The 22,113-nt window shown below is 36.8% G+C and overlaps 1 protein-coding gene across 2 annotated transcripts; it reads right to left on the bottom strand.

Annotated features, from left to right (window-relative positions):
• Positions 1–222: 222 nt before the first annotated feature.
• On the bottom strand, positions 223–21,679 carry LOC121408391 (solute carrier family 15 member 4-like). 2 transcript variants are annotated; one of them, XM_041599856.1, is made up of 8 exons: positions 21,565–21,679; positions 18,989–19,781; positions 14,677–14,803; positions 13,546–13,720; positions 9,788–9,947; positions 8,693–8,776; positions 6,050–6,389; positions 223–4,555 (listed from the first exon to the last, which is right to left on the bottom strand). In XM_041599856.1, the coding sequence occupies exons 2-8, from the start codon at positions 19,589–19,591 to the stop codon at positions 4,194–4,196; spliced, it is 1,851 nt and encodes a 616-aa protein (XP_041455790.1). In that variant the 5' UTR covers positions 19,592–19,781; positions 21,565–21,679; the 3' UTR covers positions 223–4,193. The 2 variants fall into 2 exon arrangements, with proteins under 2 accessions (XP_041455790.1, XP_041455789.1); XM_041599855.1 differs by having other exon boundaries at positions 18,989–19,753; positions 21,565–21,676.
• Between the last annotated feature and the right edge of the window lie 434 nt (positions 21,680–22,113).

Raw genomic sequence — 22,113 nt, forward strand, 5'->3', positions numbered from 1 at the left:
TTCTACAATAGTACTATTCATATCAATTCTAACATGCAAAATGCAAAAAGTGTCACAACTTACCCCGCCTTCCCCTACACATCCAATTTATCAACTCATATGACACCCAAATTATTCATAATTATCTAGGAATAAAAACTGAAGTACATGTATTTTTCTTCATTATGAAAGCAAAAAGAAATAAAATAGTGAACATACATGTGAGATATAAAAAATATACAGAATTTTTGGCTTCCTAAACTTTTAGCACAGAGTTAGACCATGGTCTAACTTAAACCTGACTTCAGAATACTGGCCATAGCATTTTTATTAGTGTTTATTGATACTATCAGTATATTATCATTCAATAATATCATAAGAAACGTATGATTTGTCATGTGAGAAAAAAACAAACTGTGAAATTATGAAAATATATCTTATTCATCATGGGGTTTATAATCTCTCACAAAATTTACAACGAATATTAAATATCAATGTTAAACATTTTATTCTGAGTCAATATATGCAGGCAAACTATCAGAACTACCCACTGAAGTATATACGCAGTGCAAAGTTGTTTTGTTTTCTTAACATAAGAAGTGTCCCCAAAATCAGAAGTATGTGAACTTGTAGAACTTTGACTTCAAAGACTGATACTTCTGTATTATGTCCTTCAAATCCCCCCCCCCCCAAAAATTAAATTATGAAAAAAGAAGAGATATAAGTCATCAGAAAGACATTATATTTAACTCTAATTAAATTCTTCACAAGTACAACCTTAAATAAGATTCAATCAATCCCTGAGCGATAGTTGTTCAATTGAATTGATCAACTGAGCCTGGAGAACACACAGACCCAATAACTATATGATGGATCTTCACAGTGGATTTTACATCATTATGGTCAGTGGATTCAACCATCAAATTGTGTTGTATGATCAATTTGCTCGGCTTTATCTTCTGGGGACCCTGGTATTCATGAATGTTACCTGCACTGATATGTCAGCTTCAAAAACACATTTCAGATTTTTTAATTGTTTTTTTATGCTACTTTGGTAAATGTTAGAAAATGACAACCTGTCAGTGGAAACAAACAAAAGCTTCAAAACATTGACCTTGAACAAAAAGAATTTATGCATAAAAGAGCCAAAACCTAAAGTAGAAACAACAACAAACAAACAGCCAAAATTCAGCTAATTCATTTGATTTAATCAAATGCTGAAGGGCCGGAAGAAACTGAACAAGGTTTTTATATAACCCCAGGGACCAGTGGGGGAGAAGGGGAGGGGGGTAAAATATATTTCTATATAAAGTGGAAATGCTAAAAAAGATCAAGAAATAAATCTTGCCAAATTCAACATTTTGTCAATGATAAACTTCAGAGAAATCTTCAACAAGCTGTAGAAACTACAGTGTTGAAAAAAGCCCTGTGGCACCTTTCTGGGCAAGCACTGCGTGTGACTGAGGTTGCCTGGAGGTCTCTGCAGATGCCGCACATATGCTTTTCACACTGCATTTCCTTAACCCAATACTATCCTCAACCCCGGACTATCCTTAACCCCACACTATCTTTTTTTTGTTCACACTGTCTTTCTTAACCCCAGATTGTTTGCTTAGCCGGGGTCAAAGCCCAACACCAGACTATCACACAGCTTATGAATTTTGATGATTTTACCATAAAGAGCATGATTAACGTGCAATTTCGACTTCTGTGATTGGCCAATGCTTAGCCCCTCTTTTCCTTAGCCCAGTTTCATTTCATACTGCATCTCTTAGCACCGCAATTGTGGTGTTAGCACCACAATAAGCCGGCTTACCCTGCTTTTTTGCAGGGCCAGATAGTACCGTACTATTTACCATGCTATCCCACTTTGCTAAAGTGTAAAACAAAATGTGTATAATAACACAAGTAGGTGTTATATAAACACTCAACAACGGTGTAAAATGCATAATATAAGGTCCTCTGTATACACTGATGGTGCAGTTTCAACACAAGTGTTTTTGAAGTGTATCGTTCTCCATCATGAACTATAAGAATAAGAAGATAATTATAATTCAGAGATCTCTTGACAAAATGTGGTTCTTTCTTAAAGTATTATTAAAATTTCTTGGAGCGCTATGGGGGTAATGAGGAAGACTTATTAGCTCCACCTAGATAACATCATCCATGATAAAAGAGAAACTAAACTTAATTGAAATATAGAGTAATAACCAAAATGTTATCAATAGATAAGCAGTTCATAAAAGATGAATGAGGAAAAAACAAAATGAAAACTATACAACAACATAATGCGGTCACTATTCTTGACATTGGTTGAGACATGCCCCTGCGATGTGTACAAACAAGTGCCTCATCAGCCTTCTTTTTTCTCTAAGTTCTAATGATTCAAATAAAATAAAGATAAATATGTATATCTGCTGTAATATAATTGATTTTGTAGGATTTTACACTTTATTTCCCAAGATCTAGTGAGAAATAACAAAGATAATCATATGCGTAGATACATGTATAAGAAGGAAGAAAATGTAGATTCAACGAACAACAATAATGCTTGTAACAATATGCAAAATATACATGTATTAAAACTAAGGAATTTATAAATGCACCGAAATGGATAGAATAAAAGTATAAGATCTCTGATACAATTATCTGCATACATTATAGCTCAACAGTAATATTAGGCACCAATTTACATATAAGTTTGTATATAATATTCATGTACAAGAATAAGAACTTGCTTTGGTTCATGGTTTCAGTTGAAAAGTAATGGTATCCTCTCAAATATACCCCTTAATATCTATACAGATAGCATAGTAATTCTCAAGATGAGCTCATCAAGTCTCAACAACCAATAAGTGATGAATGAGTGAGTAAGTAAGTGGGTAATTAAGTAAGTGACTAAGTAAGTAAGTTAGTAAGTAAATTAGTAGATAAGTAAGTAAATAAGTCAGTCAGTATTAGTAAGTAACAGTTCCATGAAAGAGTTCATTGAAGAGGCAATTCTTTCTTCCTTTATCAATCACAAAGCATAGCTTCGGATTTTATGCCTCTTGTGGCGATGTGGACTTACCCTGGGTGACGTTTCATAAAGTTGGTAAGTGGGTAATTAAGTAAGTTAGAAACAGTCCAATGGAAGAGTTCATTGAGGCAATTCTTGCTTCCTTATAAAGCTTGGCTTAGGATTTTATGCCTCTTGTGGCGAGGTGGACTAGATTAATGCCTGACTGGAACATATTTTTAGGTGCTCAGTTGACTACATACTGTAGGGATGTCACCCAGCCATGCATCAAGTCAGAAATTACTCAAATATATGTTAAAGGTTCATGTTATATCAAATATACCACACGTGCATCTAAACATGTACAAAAATATATTTAAAGATAATGTAAATCACTACTTAGATTTTTGTACAATATGCACTGTGTGCCATGCATATTACTCTTGCATAATCATTCTGGAATGTTATTGTAAATGATTTCTTATCAAATGCATCGGGGGAATAAAAATTCATACCCTCTTTTTATTTTACATAATTATCATGCTTATTTATAAAATCTATCTTCATAGTTGTTACAGAATTGTGTCACTCCTCGGTGTCTTATAAACCCATGTCACGCATCTCTCTCTCCCCCAGCCCTTCCCCCTTTCTCTCTCCCCCTTCCTCACTTTTCATATTTCAAAATATCTTAAATACAAGTAGCAGAGTCACAGGAAATGCAATTTTTACAAAAGAGTGTGCAGCTTTGTAGACACTCAGCTCTCATAAATGAATTTGATCACCTTCGAGAACCACTGCAAGTGGTATTGTCTTGAAGAAGAAATGAAAGTCCAGTAGGGACACGCAATATGGTCATCTCCGGATCTGTTATCATGTGCTCGGCCTGAAGAACTTCAAGCGCTCTCCATCATATCGAAATGAATATTGCTTTTAAACTTCTCATCAAAATCTCCTGTGGAAGCATACTTGTATATATAAATACTGCCCTAGACATACAAAATAAAAGGCGGTCTTCAAGAGTACGTCGTCCTCTTGCACACTGGGGGTAACAATTCAAGGGACACCAACTGGCGGTCTTGTGGTCATTCCCTATATGTGGTCACTAAAAGCAAGTTTGATTGTATCAGAATGGGTCACAAAACTAACCACTGATCACATGGTCACATGGTTGCAGTCACTCACGCGAAACGATTTCTCTCCCTTCCAACAACTTTTGTCATTCCCCCGATCCAGATGTGGAATTTTTCCGCTGCACATGGATAGTTCTAGCCGATGATTTCAGGCTGTTGGGCCCCGACTGCTGGCCGGGGTGGCTATTCATGACCTTACCGTGGTTGTAAATGAAGAAGATCACCATGGCTACGAGCTGAATTCCGGCAAGAATGAAGAAATAGTACGCAAGGTCCCCATCGTTGATGTTGCCACGGTCCTTTGAGTTGAACCATCCTATTTTGGGAATAGCCAGTAGAGCCACCAGAGCGCTGCCACACAGGGATCCGATGCCGTTGGACAGGCAGAACAGACCCATGATCAGCCCTTGCATGGATTTAGGTGCATGAGAATAGGCAAATTCCAAACCTACAAGAAAAAAAGAAGTGCAATTGAAAAACAATATACCGGTAGATATCTAAAGGGGAAGGTCACCAAGATGTGAAGTTGGTTTTAATAATAATTATATTATTAAAAAAAAAAACCCAGAAGAAACATACATGAATAACGCATTGGTAAAAAAAAATCAAAAGAATAAACATAGAGAGTTTCTTGATTTTCAAAGTTTTAGTTTTGTCCTGAGCAGCTCCCCAAAATATGATTTCCTCAGAAAATTTGACAAGGGTTTCATGATCATCTGTGCATTACATCTTCAGACAAATCTTTTCATACATGCTTCTAGGAGAATATTTAATCACAGTAAACGTTTAAAGATGAGAATTTAATCCAACAAATATCCAACTAAAAGAAAGCAAAAAAAAGAAAAAATCAATAATTCTGATACAAAATGATGAATAATCAGCAAATTGAGACAGATCTTAACCAAGAAATAACAAATTACCAGATACAGAAAAATGTTCTTGATATCTAATTGGTGATCTTCAGAAGTTGTATTTTTTTAAAGAGAGATTTCACCATTTCAACATTATCATCAACATGACCAGGGGCCCGTTGCATGGTAACTTTGCCATCAAATTGTAACTACCATGGTGACAATGCTCAACAGCCAATCAAAATCAAGGATTCCATGCAAGTTACCATTGGATGGTAAAGTTACCATAATGGTAAATTTTATGCAACTCGTCCCAGGTAACGATTAAGGTTGTTGTTTTTATCTCATAATTCTTGCTCACTGCAAGTTTTGCTCTATATTCATTTTCTAGTCACAATAGCCAGTATTTGACAAATTCAACTGAGAAGGAAACAATGAAGACTGTTTAAACACTGATCCGATGAAATATCCAATTACTAACATGGCATGTATTTCATCATCATTTGAAATTTTGCTGGCGTGGAAAGACTTTATTTCTTTAATTATGGGAAAATCTTTTTTAAATTTTCTTTAATTAAATTTCAATTATTAGACAATCTTATCTAAATAATGTCCTATTCAGACCCAATCGCTCTATCTAAAATAAATGAGGCCATTTGTGTCAAAGGGAAGAGTATCTAAGTTAATAGTTTTTTTCAAGCGTGGGGACCGTTTCATAAAGCTGTTTGAAGTCAAGAGCGACTGGTGAACCCTTCTTCAGCACTAAACCATCGCCAATTCAATACCATGTACCCCAAAAAAGGATCACCAGTCGTTCTTAAAGTCGCTCTTAACTTACGAACAGCTTTATGATACACCCACCAGGGTCCCATTGCAGAAAGAGTTGCAATCAATCGCAACTCTAAAAATCATGCGCACCTTGATTTTCAAACAATCAACAGCGCGCATTTGGGACTTGTGTTTAAACGCAACACTTTCTGCAAAGGACCATCTAACTAACTGCGTATATCTAACAGATCATCTAACTTTTTGAAATTACAATTCCCATGGACGATGAGACTTCCTAGATATCATCTAGGAGTTGAACTTACCTGCTACACTGGCCAGTACTTCACTAATCCCAATGAGTATATACTGAGGAATCTGGTAGAAGATCCACATGTCTGCTGCATTGTAGCTGTCATTAGTGTTCGGCATCGTCTCGTTCACGGTGCAGTTTGGCACGTTCTTGACGCAGTGCTTCCGTGCCAGCTCCAACCCTCCGGCAGTCAGCACGGACAGCATGCTGAAGATCATTCCGAAGAGGATGCGGTAGAAGAGGGAGATGTTGTATCCCCTCCGGATCAGGCGAGGGTAGATGCATCGATCAAGGATGGGCAGGAGGAGGATCACCACCACAACGTCAAAGAGGCTGAGCCATGCTACGGGAAACTGTAAAAAAAATGACACGTACATATAGAACAAAAATAAGTACTCCCCAAGACAAGATAGCTTAACTCTCTTATGAAAAGGATTCAAGCAAGACAACTTGGTACAGTATTCCTACACCTACTGACTAGCATACATTAGACATGACAACGTGATCAGCATCTCAGTATTATAAAGGCTGAAAATCAGTATTTTGGTATAAAGAACATCAATATTTTCACAGAAACACCATAGGACAATACATATACTAAAACCTTAGAAAGCAGTTATTTGAATGAAAGCACCAGTATTCTTTCTTTTTTCCCAACTCACTGAAAACCAGTACTACTTGGCAGCTCTGATACATAAAGTGATCAGCTATATCATGCATGAATGACAACATATGTATAAACGCAAAAAATTATTGTCAATGTCATTTTTCACAAGTCACGATCTGACTCTTTTTTTCAGAATTTATTGACATGAAAAGGAGAGTAAAGTTATAAGAAAGGTGAATACAATTATTGTGCCATTTCAAATTACATAAATGTTATCTATCATAGACATTCTATTATAGAGGGTATATCTTCACATATCCTCACTTTATGGCCTTCCATCTCAAAACCTGCAAGTCGCCCAAAATATTTCAGTGTGAAAAAAAAATTATGCTGTAAAATGGTATAGAGCTTGTGAGAGCTTCAAAGAATCGGGAGAAAACAAAGTTTGAAATTTGGGTTAACAAACTGTGCATGCTATAAACATAAATCCAGAAAAAAAAATGGTATCAAAGACACCTTTGTACCTACATTCTGGCTTAACTGCAAATTTGATGGAATGGAGAAAAAGATTTTGGAGACCATAAATTACTTTATATGACACCTATATATATATCCTTGTCATTTGATTGGTTGTTTGATATCGTTCATTCAGCCCATTTTACAATGACGTCATCAACCGTGCAATTTTAGATCCATTCATCATGCAATTTTGGATCCATACAATTTTCTCCATTGCACTCGCGCACCGGCACTGCATGCGGCTGCAGGTATCAGCAGTGCCCATGTTGTAATGACGTAACAATCAACATACCGAACTGGCACTGCATGAGCATGTTTTGCATTGAAATTCATAAATTTCATATGAATAAAAAAATCAATTTTTAGGTGTCATGTAAACCAAATAATGAATTTTTTTATTCGTGCAATTGACAGAATACTTCATTCAGTGAAAGATGAAATAATGATCCATTCAACTCGGCTACACCTCGTTCATCTTTCACCTCATGAAGTATTCTGTCCATTGCACTCATAAACATTTATTATTTGTATAATGTTGGCTAATTACAGAAAACCTTGCCTGGCAACTTATTGTTAGCTTTAAGGTGGAGGGTGACAATAATGAAATGCATACCATTTTTCAGCGCAATCATTCAGTAGGGAGTGTAGATGGGTGTTAAAACCTATCCATAAATGTACGTCCTGAATTGCCTTAAAAGGCCATTTTCATTAGGGTCAGTACACAAAAACTTGGAATGGAGAAAAGGATTTCGGAGACCATTTATGAGAACTAATGTTTACTTCTAGGAGACAGATATTTTATATAGGCCTACATGTATGTGTATTTTATATCTGACTACCCAAAGAGCAAGGGGTATGTTGACTGCTTTAATTAAAACATACCTGTAAATGAAAATGTATGGAAACATTCATATGACAAGATCTCAATCATCTTCTGATACAGTATAATAGTCCCAACTTTTCGCCAATACTTAAATTATTTTTAAGAATATTCCTTCCCCATTATAGGCAACAAATAAAGTTCAGTGATTTTTCCTACCTAGAATTGGTATAAGATGGTGAATCAACGCATATTTTTTGTGATTCAGCCACATCAATTTATTACTCTTGGGAATGGGGTAGGTAGAAGGAATACTTTTTGACTCTTGAATTGTTATAATTAAAGGTGTGAGACTCAACAGCGAGAGCCTGTTGGACTAAATGCGATAAAAGTTCGGACAGCACAAATTGACCGAACTCTTGATCGTTATTTACGTCGGGTCATCGCAGTTCTTTTCTCCAACAATCCCAATTCCTAGACTCTTTGGTCTCTTGATTGCTAAACCAAAATAACCTCTGTGAAGTTACATGTTTCAAAATGAAAACATGCAGTTCACTTCTGGTTGGTTAGTCCACTAACAAACGCTCTCCTATATTAGACCTCAAGAAATGCCGGCGTCTATTATGTAACACCCCCAGGCATGCAGCCGAGTGATTTCCTCATGATTTGTCAATGGAAGGTCACTTTAAAGCCATTGCATATGTACTCACGTTGAATGGAGAGGGTGCTGAACTGTTGTGTTTTGGTATCATAAACCTCATATGAAGACCTTGGAGTACATATGTACTCTGCATCTATATGATGAAACAAAAAACAAACAAAATCAAAGAACATATCAGGACAGGGCTATTTCAGATGCAGTGAGGACCGGGGGAGGGAGTGGAGTGACATGATGGCCCCTTCAGATCTCAGCCGCCATTTGTGCAATTGTGTCACGATTTGGCAGACAAATTCTGAACAACATAAACTATAAGCCAGTATAAAAAAGAAATTCATGAAATATGTGAATTATTATGAATACATGATATGCAATTTTTTTCATTGAAAAAAATCATCATTTGCATATCAAACATCAAATTACACTCAAGATTTCCATTTCTTTCCAGATGTCATCTTTGTGATTTTGTACTTTAAATACATGCTGTATTGTATTCATCAGCAGATGCCTGATAAAATCTTTGAACATGATCAAATCTTTAATGAAAATTGATGCCATGAAAATAAAAAGAGTGGAATGCCTCTGGCAGTCTCACCTGCATTATGTGATTCAATATAGCAACAGTTCTGACTTTGAGAACTACTAGTATAAAGTAATTATTCACAAAAACACCATTCATATAATGATATGATACTATGTTCATTGACACTAAATGACATTTGACCTTGATCAAATGACCAAAGACTTGTCAGTGATTTTTATTACCCTCATGTCCACATTTCATAAACTATATCCATAAACTTTTAAAATTATGATGGTAATTAAAAAAAAATACTCCCAACACGGCCAAAGTTCATTGACCCTAAATGACCTTTGACCTTGGTCATGTGACCTGAAACTCGGGCAGGATATTAAGTAATACTTCATCACCCTTATGGCCAAGTTTCATGAACTAGGTCCATATAATTTTTAAGTTATGATCACATTTTAAAACTTAACCTTGGTTAAGATCACCGGTGTCAGAAAAGCGGCGCCTATATTCTTGCTCTGTTATGCAGGCAAGGCAATAGAAATCAGAGGAAGAATCTCAATACCTGTAGTCACATATTTCAGCCTGAGTCTTCCAATGAAGGATCATTATACAGACCTGAAAGTAAACCATCCAGTATGGAATGAGAACAAGGAAGACACCAATGACTTTCTTGAGACTCTTGACATCCTCTACCATTGAATCATGGAAACTTCCTCCATATCGCTTCTTAGCCATGTCAAGGAAAGTCACCTTGGGACAGGATGACAGCATGTGACTATTAGAGAGAAGAACAAACAAAGTATCAATTTAATGATTATCAACACTATAAATAACAGTCAATTAAACAAAAATAATAATGTGGAGCATTGTGGCCCAGTGGATTTCTTATTTCTTTAAAGACATGTCTGGGCAAAAAGCACTGATCTATTTTACACCCTTTTTACTTTTTTGGCTGAAATTTGTATTTTCCCTCTAGTACTTTTTGTTTCAAAGTCGAAATAGATGTGGTGGGGTAAAGGGTTATGTAATGGGTCATCAATACATGACACCACCACAGTGTCTGACTCATTCATCATTGGCCTGGGGGTGGTGGCTCAACTTGCCCCTATGCTCAACTTACCCCGCCTTCCCCTACATAAAAAAACTTTGGTAATCTTTGACTTTTGACCTCATGACTCCAAAATCTAACCCTTCCAATATTGAACAGAGTTTGAAGTTGACCATTAAATTGTTTTTCCTTGAAGATACAGAAATGTGCTTTCCTTGTCTTGTACCTCCAAAATGTCTGTCTTTTATATTAAAGGTATATACTGTCTACAACCACAGGTTAAAGGTGAAGTTCACCCTGAAGAAAACTTTGTTGCAAAAATAGCAGAAAAATAATTAAAAATATTGGTGAAGGTATGAGAAATCTGTTAAAGATAAAGTTATTAGAATTTGTAGTTTTGGATTTGACTCATTCATCATTGGCCTGGGGGTGGTGGCTCAACTTGCCCCTATGCTCAACTTACCCTGCCTTCCCCTACATAAAAAAAACTTCGGTAATCTTTGACTTATGACCTCATGACTCCAAAATCTAACCCTTCCAATATTGAACAGTTTGAAGTTGACCATTAAATTGTTTTTCAGTTAACAGAAGAACAAGATATTTTCAGGTACATGCAGGCCAAAATGATGATTTCTGTGACCTTTGACACCATGACCCAAAATCTGATAAGCGTTCACACTATACATAAAGCATTATAACCATCATGAAATCAACGTTTGCCATGTACAACAAAACTTATTTACCATTAAAATGAGGAAATACTACAGGGAAACAAAAGAAAGAACATACTCGAGAGGAAGTGAAACATAATACTTCTAAACATATCATTGGTCTTTATTTATGAACATAATCAAGTTTTCCTTCTATTGTCAGTCACATGCCAATGAACTCATATCCATCATCGTGGTTAATTGTAGATATCATGGTTTCATATTGTTGCTTTCATTCATTGCTGTTTGCTTTGTGAGATAATAAACCTTTCAAATTTTATACCACAATTATAATAATCAAACTCAGGACTAGATTGGTCTTTTGAAATATCAGCAAATCTCTATTAAAAAGACTTACAATCAACAAAAATGATTTTTTTTTCTTTCTTGTTAATTTTGTATAATTTTCTGAACCAAAGATGATTGAACATGTTTAGGAAAAATATCAATTTATTACAAAATCACATATGGCCAACAGTTATAAGGTGCAATGTAGTACTACACTTGATCAAAAGTCATCTATTGATTTTTTTTAACAAGTGCACACCTAGTTAGAAAGAATGCCTATAGCATTTTCATTTATTTGATAAAAGAGCATTGTCGATTAAAATGCCTTGCTCACAGGCATAGGTGCCACGGCCGGGAATCGAACCCCTGACTTTCCATGTACAGTCAGGTGCCTTAGACCACTTGGCCATGGCACCTCCTTGATGATACAGAAATGTGCTTTCCTTGTCTTGTAATGTATCTCCAAAATGTTGTGTCTTATACTGTCTATAACCACAGGTTAAGTTCACCCTGAAGAAAACTTCGTTGTAAAAATAGAAGAAAAATAATAAAAAATATTGGTGAAGGTATGAGAAATCCGTTCAAGATAAAGAAAGTTATTAGAATTTGAAGTTTTGGATTTGTGAAATTATAAACAAGCGTGTGCCCCATATGTTATGTAATATAAATGCATGAATTTCATTTTTTTAGTGGTTCCTGATGACTTATTGTTTTCTTTCATGATCGGGTATGAAGTGATTGTGTTTACTGATATAAAAAGGTAGGTAAATTATCTGAGAAAATGATATTTCATTGATTTTTTTACCATTGTAGGAATGCTGCTTGCATATGACGTCACAAAGCAAATTATTTAAATTCTGATAACTTTTTAATTCTTTGATGGATTTATCTCAAACCTTTGGCAATATTTTTTATTACTTTTTACAAAAAAGTTTTTGTCAGGGTGAACTTCCCATTTAAGCCCAAGAGGGAGAGTACAAGTGCTACACTACTGTACAATGTACATCCGAGGAGATATCACCTCCACCTATCTCCTTGGTACATCCTTTATACGATGCCTGCTTCAACACTGGAGGAAAAACAGTACCCCGAATGATGATCCCAACCCTGTAACAAGTGGAATGCCTCTGGCCGTCTCACCTGCACCACGCGGTTCAATATAGCAGCAGTGCTGACTTTGAATACTACTCTAACTCGCACAGATGTTCAGTGATACATGGTTACTCTTATGTCCACTTTTTATGAACTAGACCAATAAACTTACAGAGATATGATGGTTATTCAACAAAAAACCCCAACATGGCCAAAGTTCATTGACCTTACATGACCTGTGACCTTGATCATGTGACCTGAAACTCGCACAGGATGTTCAGTGATACTTGATTACTCTTATGTACAAGTTTCATGAATCAGATCCATAAACTTTCAAAGTTATGATGGTAATTCAACAGATACACCCAGTTCGGCCAAAGTTCATTGACCTTTGACCTTGGTCATGTGACCTGAAATGCGCACAGGATGTTCAGAGATACTTGATTACTATAATATCCAAGTTTAATGAACTAGACCAATAAACTTTCAAAGTTATGATGGTAATTCAACAGATACCCCAATTCGGCCAAAGTTCATTGACCCTAAATGACCTTTGACCTTAATCATGAGACCTGAAACTTGCACAAAATGTTCAGTGATGCTTGATTACTATTATGTCCAAGTTTCATGAATCAGATCCATAAACTCTCAAAGTTATGATGGGAATTCAACAGATATCCGCAATTCGGCCAAAGTTCATTGACCCTAAATGACCTTTGACCTTGGACATGTGACGTGAAACTCATGCAGGATGTTCAGCGATACTTGATTAACCTTATGTCCAAGTTTCATGAACTAGGTCCATATATTTTCTAAGTTATGATGACATTTCAAAAACTTAACCTCAGGTTAAGATTTCGATGTTGATCCCTCCAACATGGTCCAAGTTCATTGACCCTAAATGACCTTTGACCTTGGTCATGTGACATGAAACTCTAATAGGATGTTCAGTAATACTTGAATAACCTTATGGCCAAGTTTTATTAACTAGGTCCATATACTTTCTAAGTTATGATGTCATTTCAAAAACTTAACCTCAGGTTAAGATTTGATGTTGACGCCGCCGTCGCCGCCGCCGCCACCGCCGCCGCCGCCGCCGCCGCCGTCGGAAAAGCGGCGCCTATAGTCTCACTCTGCTTCGCAGGTGAGACAAAAACCATGAACTCTTTTACTTCTTCACAACCTAACACTAACACCCAAAATGCTAATTTATCACGACTGATACTGAAATGTACCTTGTTCTTGTGATACTCAGCTCTTTCCTCATCTTGCGTCTCCTGAACGCCTGGGTGATGATCTTGAAGGTATTTGGAAGCACACTTCCGGTAGGTTCTTTGGTCAGGAACAAACATCGTCCGCAGGTGAAGACCATCAATGACAGAACCAGGGCCACACCCACTATGATGTATCCTAAAGTATTAGAAGAAACAGTTGGAATTCTTATTTTCTAGAGTTGACAGGCTTGCATCTATTGCCTTTACACTCTTCAGAAGGTACCCGGTAATGCATAGTTGCAGTGAGCAATAATAATGACAAGTCTTAAAAATCAAGTTTTATGATTACAATATCGTGTGAAAAAGGAAGGGTTATTTTCGTCCTGACCTGATTCAAAGAATTTATTTCCAAAGCAATGATTTTCTATGCAAAAAAGAAAAGAAATGGACAGTTCTTTTAGGGCCACCGCACACCTTACGACCTGACTGGTCTGCTACTTGCTTGCGACTGAGTGAGAGGAGATGAATCGCAAGGTGGTCATAAGCAGGTCATACATGTAAGCCTCGACAACGCACACCTTACGCTCCGACTACCATGCTGTCTGCGACTCATGCATGCGTTTTTTCATTTTTGCCATAGCAACTGAGAGAATGCACTTACTACTGCATATGCGCATTGTTTATCATATACCCGTTGTGCAACTCTGCTGTCTGATTGGCTGGAAGTTGGATTGAGCTTGCGAACCAGTCATTAGGATTCAACTTGTCAAATCCTTACAATTTTCCTTGCGACTGGTCTCTGACCTATCTGCGACTCTCAATCTGACAAGAGCTGTGACGTCACATCTCTCCTCACTCAGTCGCAGACCAGTCGGGTCGTAAGGTGTGCGGTGGCCTCCAAGGATCCTGGGGAGCTGTGCAGCTCAGAATACTCAGAAAATGAACTTGTTAGTTCTTCGAGTTATGTTGTATATACTAGCAAGACTTTTCTGTCATCTCAATGACTCTGAATCTCCTTATATCATACTAATATCAGAATTTTCAATATTTCTGTTCATAACAGGTAGTTCCAGCAAATCAATGTAATTGGGAACTTTACACTCAGATTCAAAACATGAATTACAAATAAAGTGTACATGTATTGTAACTCACCGTAATAGAAACTAATATTTTGTTGCACAAAGGCCACAGCTCCAAAGGCTATGCAAGAACCAATATTGATGGACCAGTAGAACCAATTAAAGAAAGTCCTGATCATATCTGGACCCTCATGCTTTACCTGAACAGAAGTTAAATGAAAAAAATATATATATACAAATCATTAATTATAACACTTTCCAATCTACAAGTCAAAACATCAAACATTTGTTCTCAATCAGAGATAAGACTTAGTCCCTAGTTTACAATATGCCAGGGAGACCACACAGTCCCCAGACCCCCATTTTCAAACACTTTGAGGTGCATCCCAGTCAAAATATAATTCACCCTCCCCCGACTAGTATCCAGAACAATGAATCAATTTAAGTTGCATAATTACAATGTATCATTTGTAAGCCTCCGGTGTTTTGTGCAATGAATTGATTATACCCATTGTGGACTTTGATAATTGACTCACCAGCATTACAAATGCCCATATGACAATGATCCAGCAATTTAAGAAAATAATGACATAAAGGCAAAATGAAATGTCTTCAATTTTGATAACATAATGGAGGGAGAGTCAGTCTGCTATGCAATTATAGAACGAGGTCCAACATTTTATGTTTTGGCCCATTACTAAACAGAGTTTTCACATGTACAATGTATCAGCATACACGATTTAAAAGAAAAGACACGTAAACACTTGATGAACAGCAGTCATTTTCAAATTAACTTGATCTATCGTACAGTTGTACCTCTATCTGAAAGTTCACATAAAATTGTTTTGAAAGGAATACAAGTTCCAATGGAATGGAAATTTCAAAATCAATTCATTCAAATTGCCAAAAAAGCTGATATTCAAGAACTGTTTTTAGTAGCACTGGCGAGAAAAATTCGACAAGCAAAAAAAAAGGTCTTCACGGACGAAAGGGGGGGGGGGAGGTGGGGAAAACTTCTGTGTTAATGGTATTTTTACATTATGACTTTTAATTGTGCCTCTCAAAGGGGGGGGGGGAAGAAACAGATATCCCCCTCCCTTTGAGAGGCACAATTAAAATTCATACTGTAAATATGCCATTAAAACACAAGTGTGCCCCCCCCCCCTTGACAGTGAAGACCCTTTTTTTTTGCTTGTCAAATTTTTTCTAAGAAAAATCCCCCCCCCTCTTTCGAAAAAAATCCTGGACCTGCCCCTGGTCAGTAGTACATTTCAATGCCAATCTGTGGAGGAAATGTTGATCAAAGGATGTAAATAGAAAAAAAAAACATTATTTGATGTTCTAGGTCAACATACTGCTACATCATACATGCAGTAGATGAACATGTATATGTACAGTGTGTCTCTAAAAAAAGTAAACCCAACTTCAAATTTTCAGAAAATTTTAAAATATTTACACATTATTTTTTCATGGTTAGATAGTCCAATAAGTCATTTTTTTAAATTATATCACTTAGGTTATCTAACTCTCATGCATGACTGAGCATGATTCAACTTAGTGAATGGGTGTGAAATCATCACTGTGGCAAGTTAGAATTGCAGCATTACATGTACGTCTATGGGCTTGGGCCTCATCCTGAGCCCACTAGGCCCTGCGGCATGCTCCACGTCATTGTCTGGGGAAGCTCTGTTCCATCTCAGGCACAATAAAATTATTCAGCATGTCAAGGTACGCCCTGTCATTGATGTTGCCTTCGAAAATATAAGGTCCCACCAATTAACCATTGCCACAAAGACCAATCCAGACACCCACATTCTCCCTGCTCATGTTCTTATTAAAAGCACATCCCGGTGGATGATGGAGTTCAGCATACTCGTGCTCATTGTGGGTGTTTACCATTCCATCCATGGAAAACGTCTTCACCGTTGGTAAAAAAAAAACTGGAGAAACTGTCGATCTTGGTTGCACTGGTTCACAAACCATTGTGAAAATTGAAATCGTCTGGGGAAATCAGCTGGTAGAAGTTGGTGCTGAATATGAACATGATATGGATGGAGATGCAAATCCAGTCTTATCATTTCTCCTGGTGCTTATGCGTGGGTTGGCTTGGATGGCCTCTACGCTTGGATGTTTTCACAGACCTCCCAGTTCGTCTGTGGCCAGAATGGCAGAATGTCCTTTATTCCTGTTCAAACTGGTTCCGTGATCAGCATACTTTTTCACATTGTACCAGATGGCTTTTTTTCGTTGGAGGCTGCCTCTTGGGGAACTGCAACCGAAAAGCCTCTTGAACTTCCACAGTTCCACAAAACTTCTTGTTTCCTGGTATTGAGTTACGAGGAATACTCTCTGCTCAATTGTCAACTGCACCATGTTTGGAAAGCAGTGTGCCTGTGTTAGGAACAACCTTTGCTGAAGTTGTTATGTAATCATTAATTGGCTTAACATGTGACAAAAATTTAACTTCAAATTGGCCCTGAATGTATAATAGCAAGAAATAACTTGCCAGTGATGATTCAATCATAGGCCTAACATGTGACAAACATTTAACTTCAAATAGGCCTTGAATGCATGACAATTAAAAAAAAAAAATAACTTGCCACAGTGATGAATTGACACCGGTTCACTAAGTTGAACCATGCTCAGTCATGCATAAGAGTTAGATAACCTAAGTGATAAAATTGGACAGAGGACTTATTGGACTATCTAACCATGAACAAATAATGTGTAAATATGTTTTAGTTTTCTGAAAAAAATTGCCGTTGAAGTTGGGTTTACTTTTTTTAGAGACACGCTGTACAGTACATTGACAGTGAATCTTACAATACAAAAGATTAATTAATCACATGTGATAACAATCATCAAAATCACAGTTGTCTTCCTGGTTTGAAGTCACATGCGCTATTCATTTTTTTTTTCATTGTTTATTTGTATCATAACAGGCAAAACTGGATCCATAGGAAGTTGTGGTTCTACTACAAGTACCAGTCACAATATGTTCTGCTCATAGATCAGATGAGGAAGGAATCACACAGAGAAACAAACAACATAGTGATTTCCATTGACAAATTTTACACCCCAAGCCAACTGCCTTGTTGGTCCTAAAATGGTCCTGATGTACAGTACATGTACAATATAAATGCTTTTCTTTATAAACTGTTATATTTGAAGAAAGAGTAAGTGGAAGTACTGTACAAAGAAAACAAGGCCATATTCCTGTTTTAATACCTTTCGAGAAAAAGTACATGTCTGATAAAGAGATTACAGATCTTGACAAGTGAACATAAAATTATTTTCCACAAAAAACAATGTACTACATGTATATGGTCTGTTCTAAAGGAACTTCAGATTTACAAACAGTAGACCTACTTTTTATGTGTACTTTGTCATCAACCTTGATACTGGCAGTAATATATTCTGGAATATATGTTATTCATCCATACATGCTATGACCTACATGTATGCAAAATCATTAAGTACTTTAGCTGGCATTCACCCAAAGCTACCTGGCTATTGGCACACATGTTCATTGTGTAAACACTAATGTTTACTTGTACATGAACATGGTGTACACTACACCATGTACTACAAAATTAACACTTATTTCCTTATTCCCAACTACATGTATTTAGAAAGCATTTATTTTGGTTAATTGAAGTCTACATCAATTGTATACCGGATCAACCTCCCCCTTTCCCCATGCATTTTTTTTATCATTGGGTACACTGTAAATTACATACTTTCTCAAGTACATTGAAAATTAAAGGGATACTCCGGGCTGAAAATATTTAGATAAATAGAGTAAAATTCAAAGAATAAGATGCTGAAAAATTCATCAAAATTTCATAAAAAATAATATATTTATTGAATATTAAAGTTAAAGCAATATTTTTTGAAAACAGAATGCACAGTGTCATGAATATTCATTACATGTAGGTGGGCTGATGATGTCATATCCCCACCTTCCTTTTCCTCATGTGTAATATTACGTGAAATCATAATTGCTTCATACATGTGTGAATGATATGTCTCCCTTACAATGAAATAAGTTACTGCAATGAATAGCTAATGCACTAAATCAGTTCTTAATCCCTTTTTGTGGTTTATGGAGGAAAAATATTGAATAAACCTAATTTCATATTATAATAAAATAAAAAAGAACAAGTGGGGATGTGACATCGTCAGTTTGCTCATTGAATATTCATGAAGACATGCCTAAAACTGTTTCACCAGAATAATGCAAAACTTTAGAATGTCATACCTTTGTTATTCCTTATTCAATTTTGATTACATTTTCAGTGCCTTTTTTCCCAGATTTTTCTTTTTCTGCTCAAATCATATCATCTTCAGCCTGGAGCATCCTTTTAATGTGGGTTTATACTTGCCTGTTCTGCCCCAAACGGTGAGAGGTTCGCTCGAACCGACCCGCCTCCAATCGCCGTCAAGAGAGTGGCTACCAACAACGGTCCAAGACAAGTCACTGGAGATTTGGCAGGTGCAGGTTCAATTTTGTGTCCTGTGGGGTCAGTCCTCGAAGCATTTATTACATCACATGTATCTACATCACAAAAATCACACATAAAATCTTGATTGCGTGTGCCATAGCCCATGAGCACGAAAAATACAGCACCGATGACATAGATGACAAGGCTGATAAAAATTGTCTTGAAGCGACCCAGGTAGGTATCCGCAATCAATCCCCCGATGACTGAAAATATGTACGAAATGGACGTGAAGGCAAAAAATATGTGCATTGCATTGTAAGAGAGCCAGTTATAGGGTTCTAGATTGAGGAAGAGGATGAGGTTTGAAGTGATGCCATAGTAGGCAAGTCTCTCAAGCATTTCCGTGAGCAAGATGATGAAACATGCCACCCTTCGCTTCTTACTAGAGATCTCGTAGTAGACAGGAGTCTGAGGGGAGTCAAATACTCCATCTTCTGAAATGGTCCTTATGAGAGGGCGCCTTTCTTCAGGCTCGTATTCCATAGTCACTTTTTTAAGTGGATGATGTTTGTGGAAGAAATGACATCCAAAAAGCCAGATGTAATAAGGTTTACGGAGTACAAGTTTCTTTCACTGGTCCTTTTCACCTGTACCCAGGCTTTGCTGTCTGCAAGAGTTTGGTGGGATTTCTCAATTACAGTTCATCTGCAGAAATAGAGAATAGCATTTGATGCTAACATTAAAGTAGGCATTAGACAGATTATCAAAAGGTGAAATTTCATTGTTTTTGCTTCAAAATGTAATTTTTGATGGCATATCGTAACATGTCAAAACAATCTTACATACGTAATTTATATCAATATTAATTGTGTATTGGTGATGAATTGACCTGGGCAGTTCCACGGTTATGGCACTTGTTCACTGCTACCACCCTGCCTGTGGGGAATCTAGAGGTAGGACTATGGTATGCCAATGTTGTACAGAGCACAAACTTTAAAAAATCATTAAAATATCACTTTTGTGACCAAAATTACTAATTTCCATACAGTTGCAATTTATTTTTCACTAGTAATTGGGAATAATTTTTTCATTCACCAGAGCGCTCAAAAACTTGAATTTTGGGCATATATTTGTGTACGCCCTCTATTGGTGGAAATTAATATGGCAAGAAAATTTTCATTTTTTGATCTCTATTTTTAATTAAGAAAAAAAAGGATTTAAAGAATCAAATTTATTAGAGCCAAGTTGTATGAATAATAGATGTAATGGAAACTGTCAGTGTAAAAAAATCAAGCATTTGCCCCAAAGAAAAAGAGAAAATAAGCCAAACATTGCCACCCTTATTTTGCCACACATGGAGATATAACTGAGAACAAGGTTATATTATAACCTTGTTCATTGAATGAGTGGGTTATGGAGTGACATTCAGAAACAAGTTTTCAGCATTCAAACAAAGATATCACCCATATTTGAATAGTTATTTCCCAAGAAATGGTACCTGACAGTAGTTGCTGAAACCCACTTTAAAAAAAAATGACATTTGTTATTTTGATCAACTGAATTAATGAGATATGAATATTCATAATCATTGTTACGGAGTGACATAAAATGGACATGCATATTTGAGGAGAAAACATATAGATATAGCTCAAACTCTGTGAACTTTAAATGGCTATCACAATGTTGAGTTATTGATTGGATTCTAAGTTCTACTTCTAGCTTTAATATGCTGCATCACATTAAAATTTTTTTTCATTAATTACAACTTATTAAACCCATTACCCGACGCACGCGTCTGTAACGTTGGCAAAGAACAATAGGAAACAAGATGGCGGCGTAAACATCGGGCAAGTCTCTTCCGTCTTTTCACAATATTTTCCTCATTTTTTTTAATGAATACTTGTTCAAAAATAACGAGAGCGTAGAAATGTCGGAAATGAAGTTTTATCCCATGTACATGATTTATTTAAGGGCTAGATCTACAGACCCAGTCAGCAATCTTTGAGCATGATTTACACTCGATTTTACACTCGAGCAAGAACAAAGGAAATGGTCCAGTGAATCTATTGTTCTCCTATTGTTACTTCTGGCTTGGTCACTCTATTGTTCTGGACTCGAGTGTAAATTCGAGTGTATATGCTCAAAGTCAAACTAAAGATTGCTGACTGGTTTTTTGCCTCCGTCGTGTGGGTCAATGAGAAGGAAGACCTGGCTTCGTATGAGAGTAACCTTACGTTAGTAAATGATTTTTACTCGCTAGAAGCCGCCTGGCTAAGCTTGCCTTAGCCTTACTTAGCTTAAACAATGAAGGCCCCAATGAATAGCCGGAACAACTCTACTCCAGGCCGCCGGGCCGGGCAGCGCGCCGTACGAAGCCGGTGCCGCGCCGCTAACCGAGCAAAATACCGTATGACAAATGTAAAAAAGGCCCCAACCATTGTTTTTTCAAACCGATTCTATGGCTAGGAATGATTTCCATTCTAAAAGAGGTAATTGAGAGGTCCTAGTGAACTTACCAAGGCTGTAAGTGTAACCATGTAAACTATGCTCTATTCCAGCTGTGGTACATTGATTTTATAAGACTTTCCGACCGGCATCAAACGGTATTTACGGTACATCACTCATCAGCATAGCTAGTTAGGCAAGCAATCACATGATCTGCAATCACCGACGGCAAGTTGTTGTTTATTATTTCGAATAGGTAAACCCCGGCCGCGCCCGGGGGTAAACCAGAGAGTTGTTACTATTTTTTTTGCTTTCCTTTTTAACAAAACAGAATATTTTTTGTTAAAACTGTGAGTCTAAATATCAGTTCGAAAAAGTAAAAGGAAAGAAATTAAGGAAAAAAAAGTTCTCAGGAAATCGTGCAAACCACCTCTCCCTGGGTACCTCTCCTGACATATACCCCCCCCCCGCCCCCAGTTTTATTTGCGTAAAATTCTCTACTGATATCGCATGTGTTATATGGCGCTTGCCGGCTAAGGATTTTTTTTTTTTTTGGGGGGGGTGAGAAAATCAATATCATTTTGTCCTATATTAAAACAGTTAGAAAAAATGTCCCCCAC

Source organism: Lytechinus variegatus, chromosome 2, assembly GCF_018143015.1.
Source record: "Lytechinus variegatus isolate NC3 chromosome 2, Lvar_3.0, whole genome shotgun sequence".
NCBI classification, from domain to species: Eukaryota; Metazoa; Echinodermata; class Echinoidea; order Temnopleuroida; family Toxopneustidae; genus Lytechinus; species Lytechinus variegatus.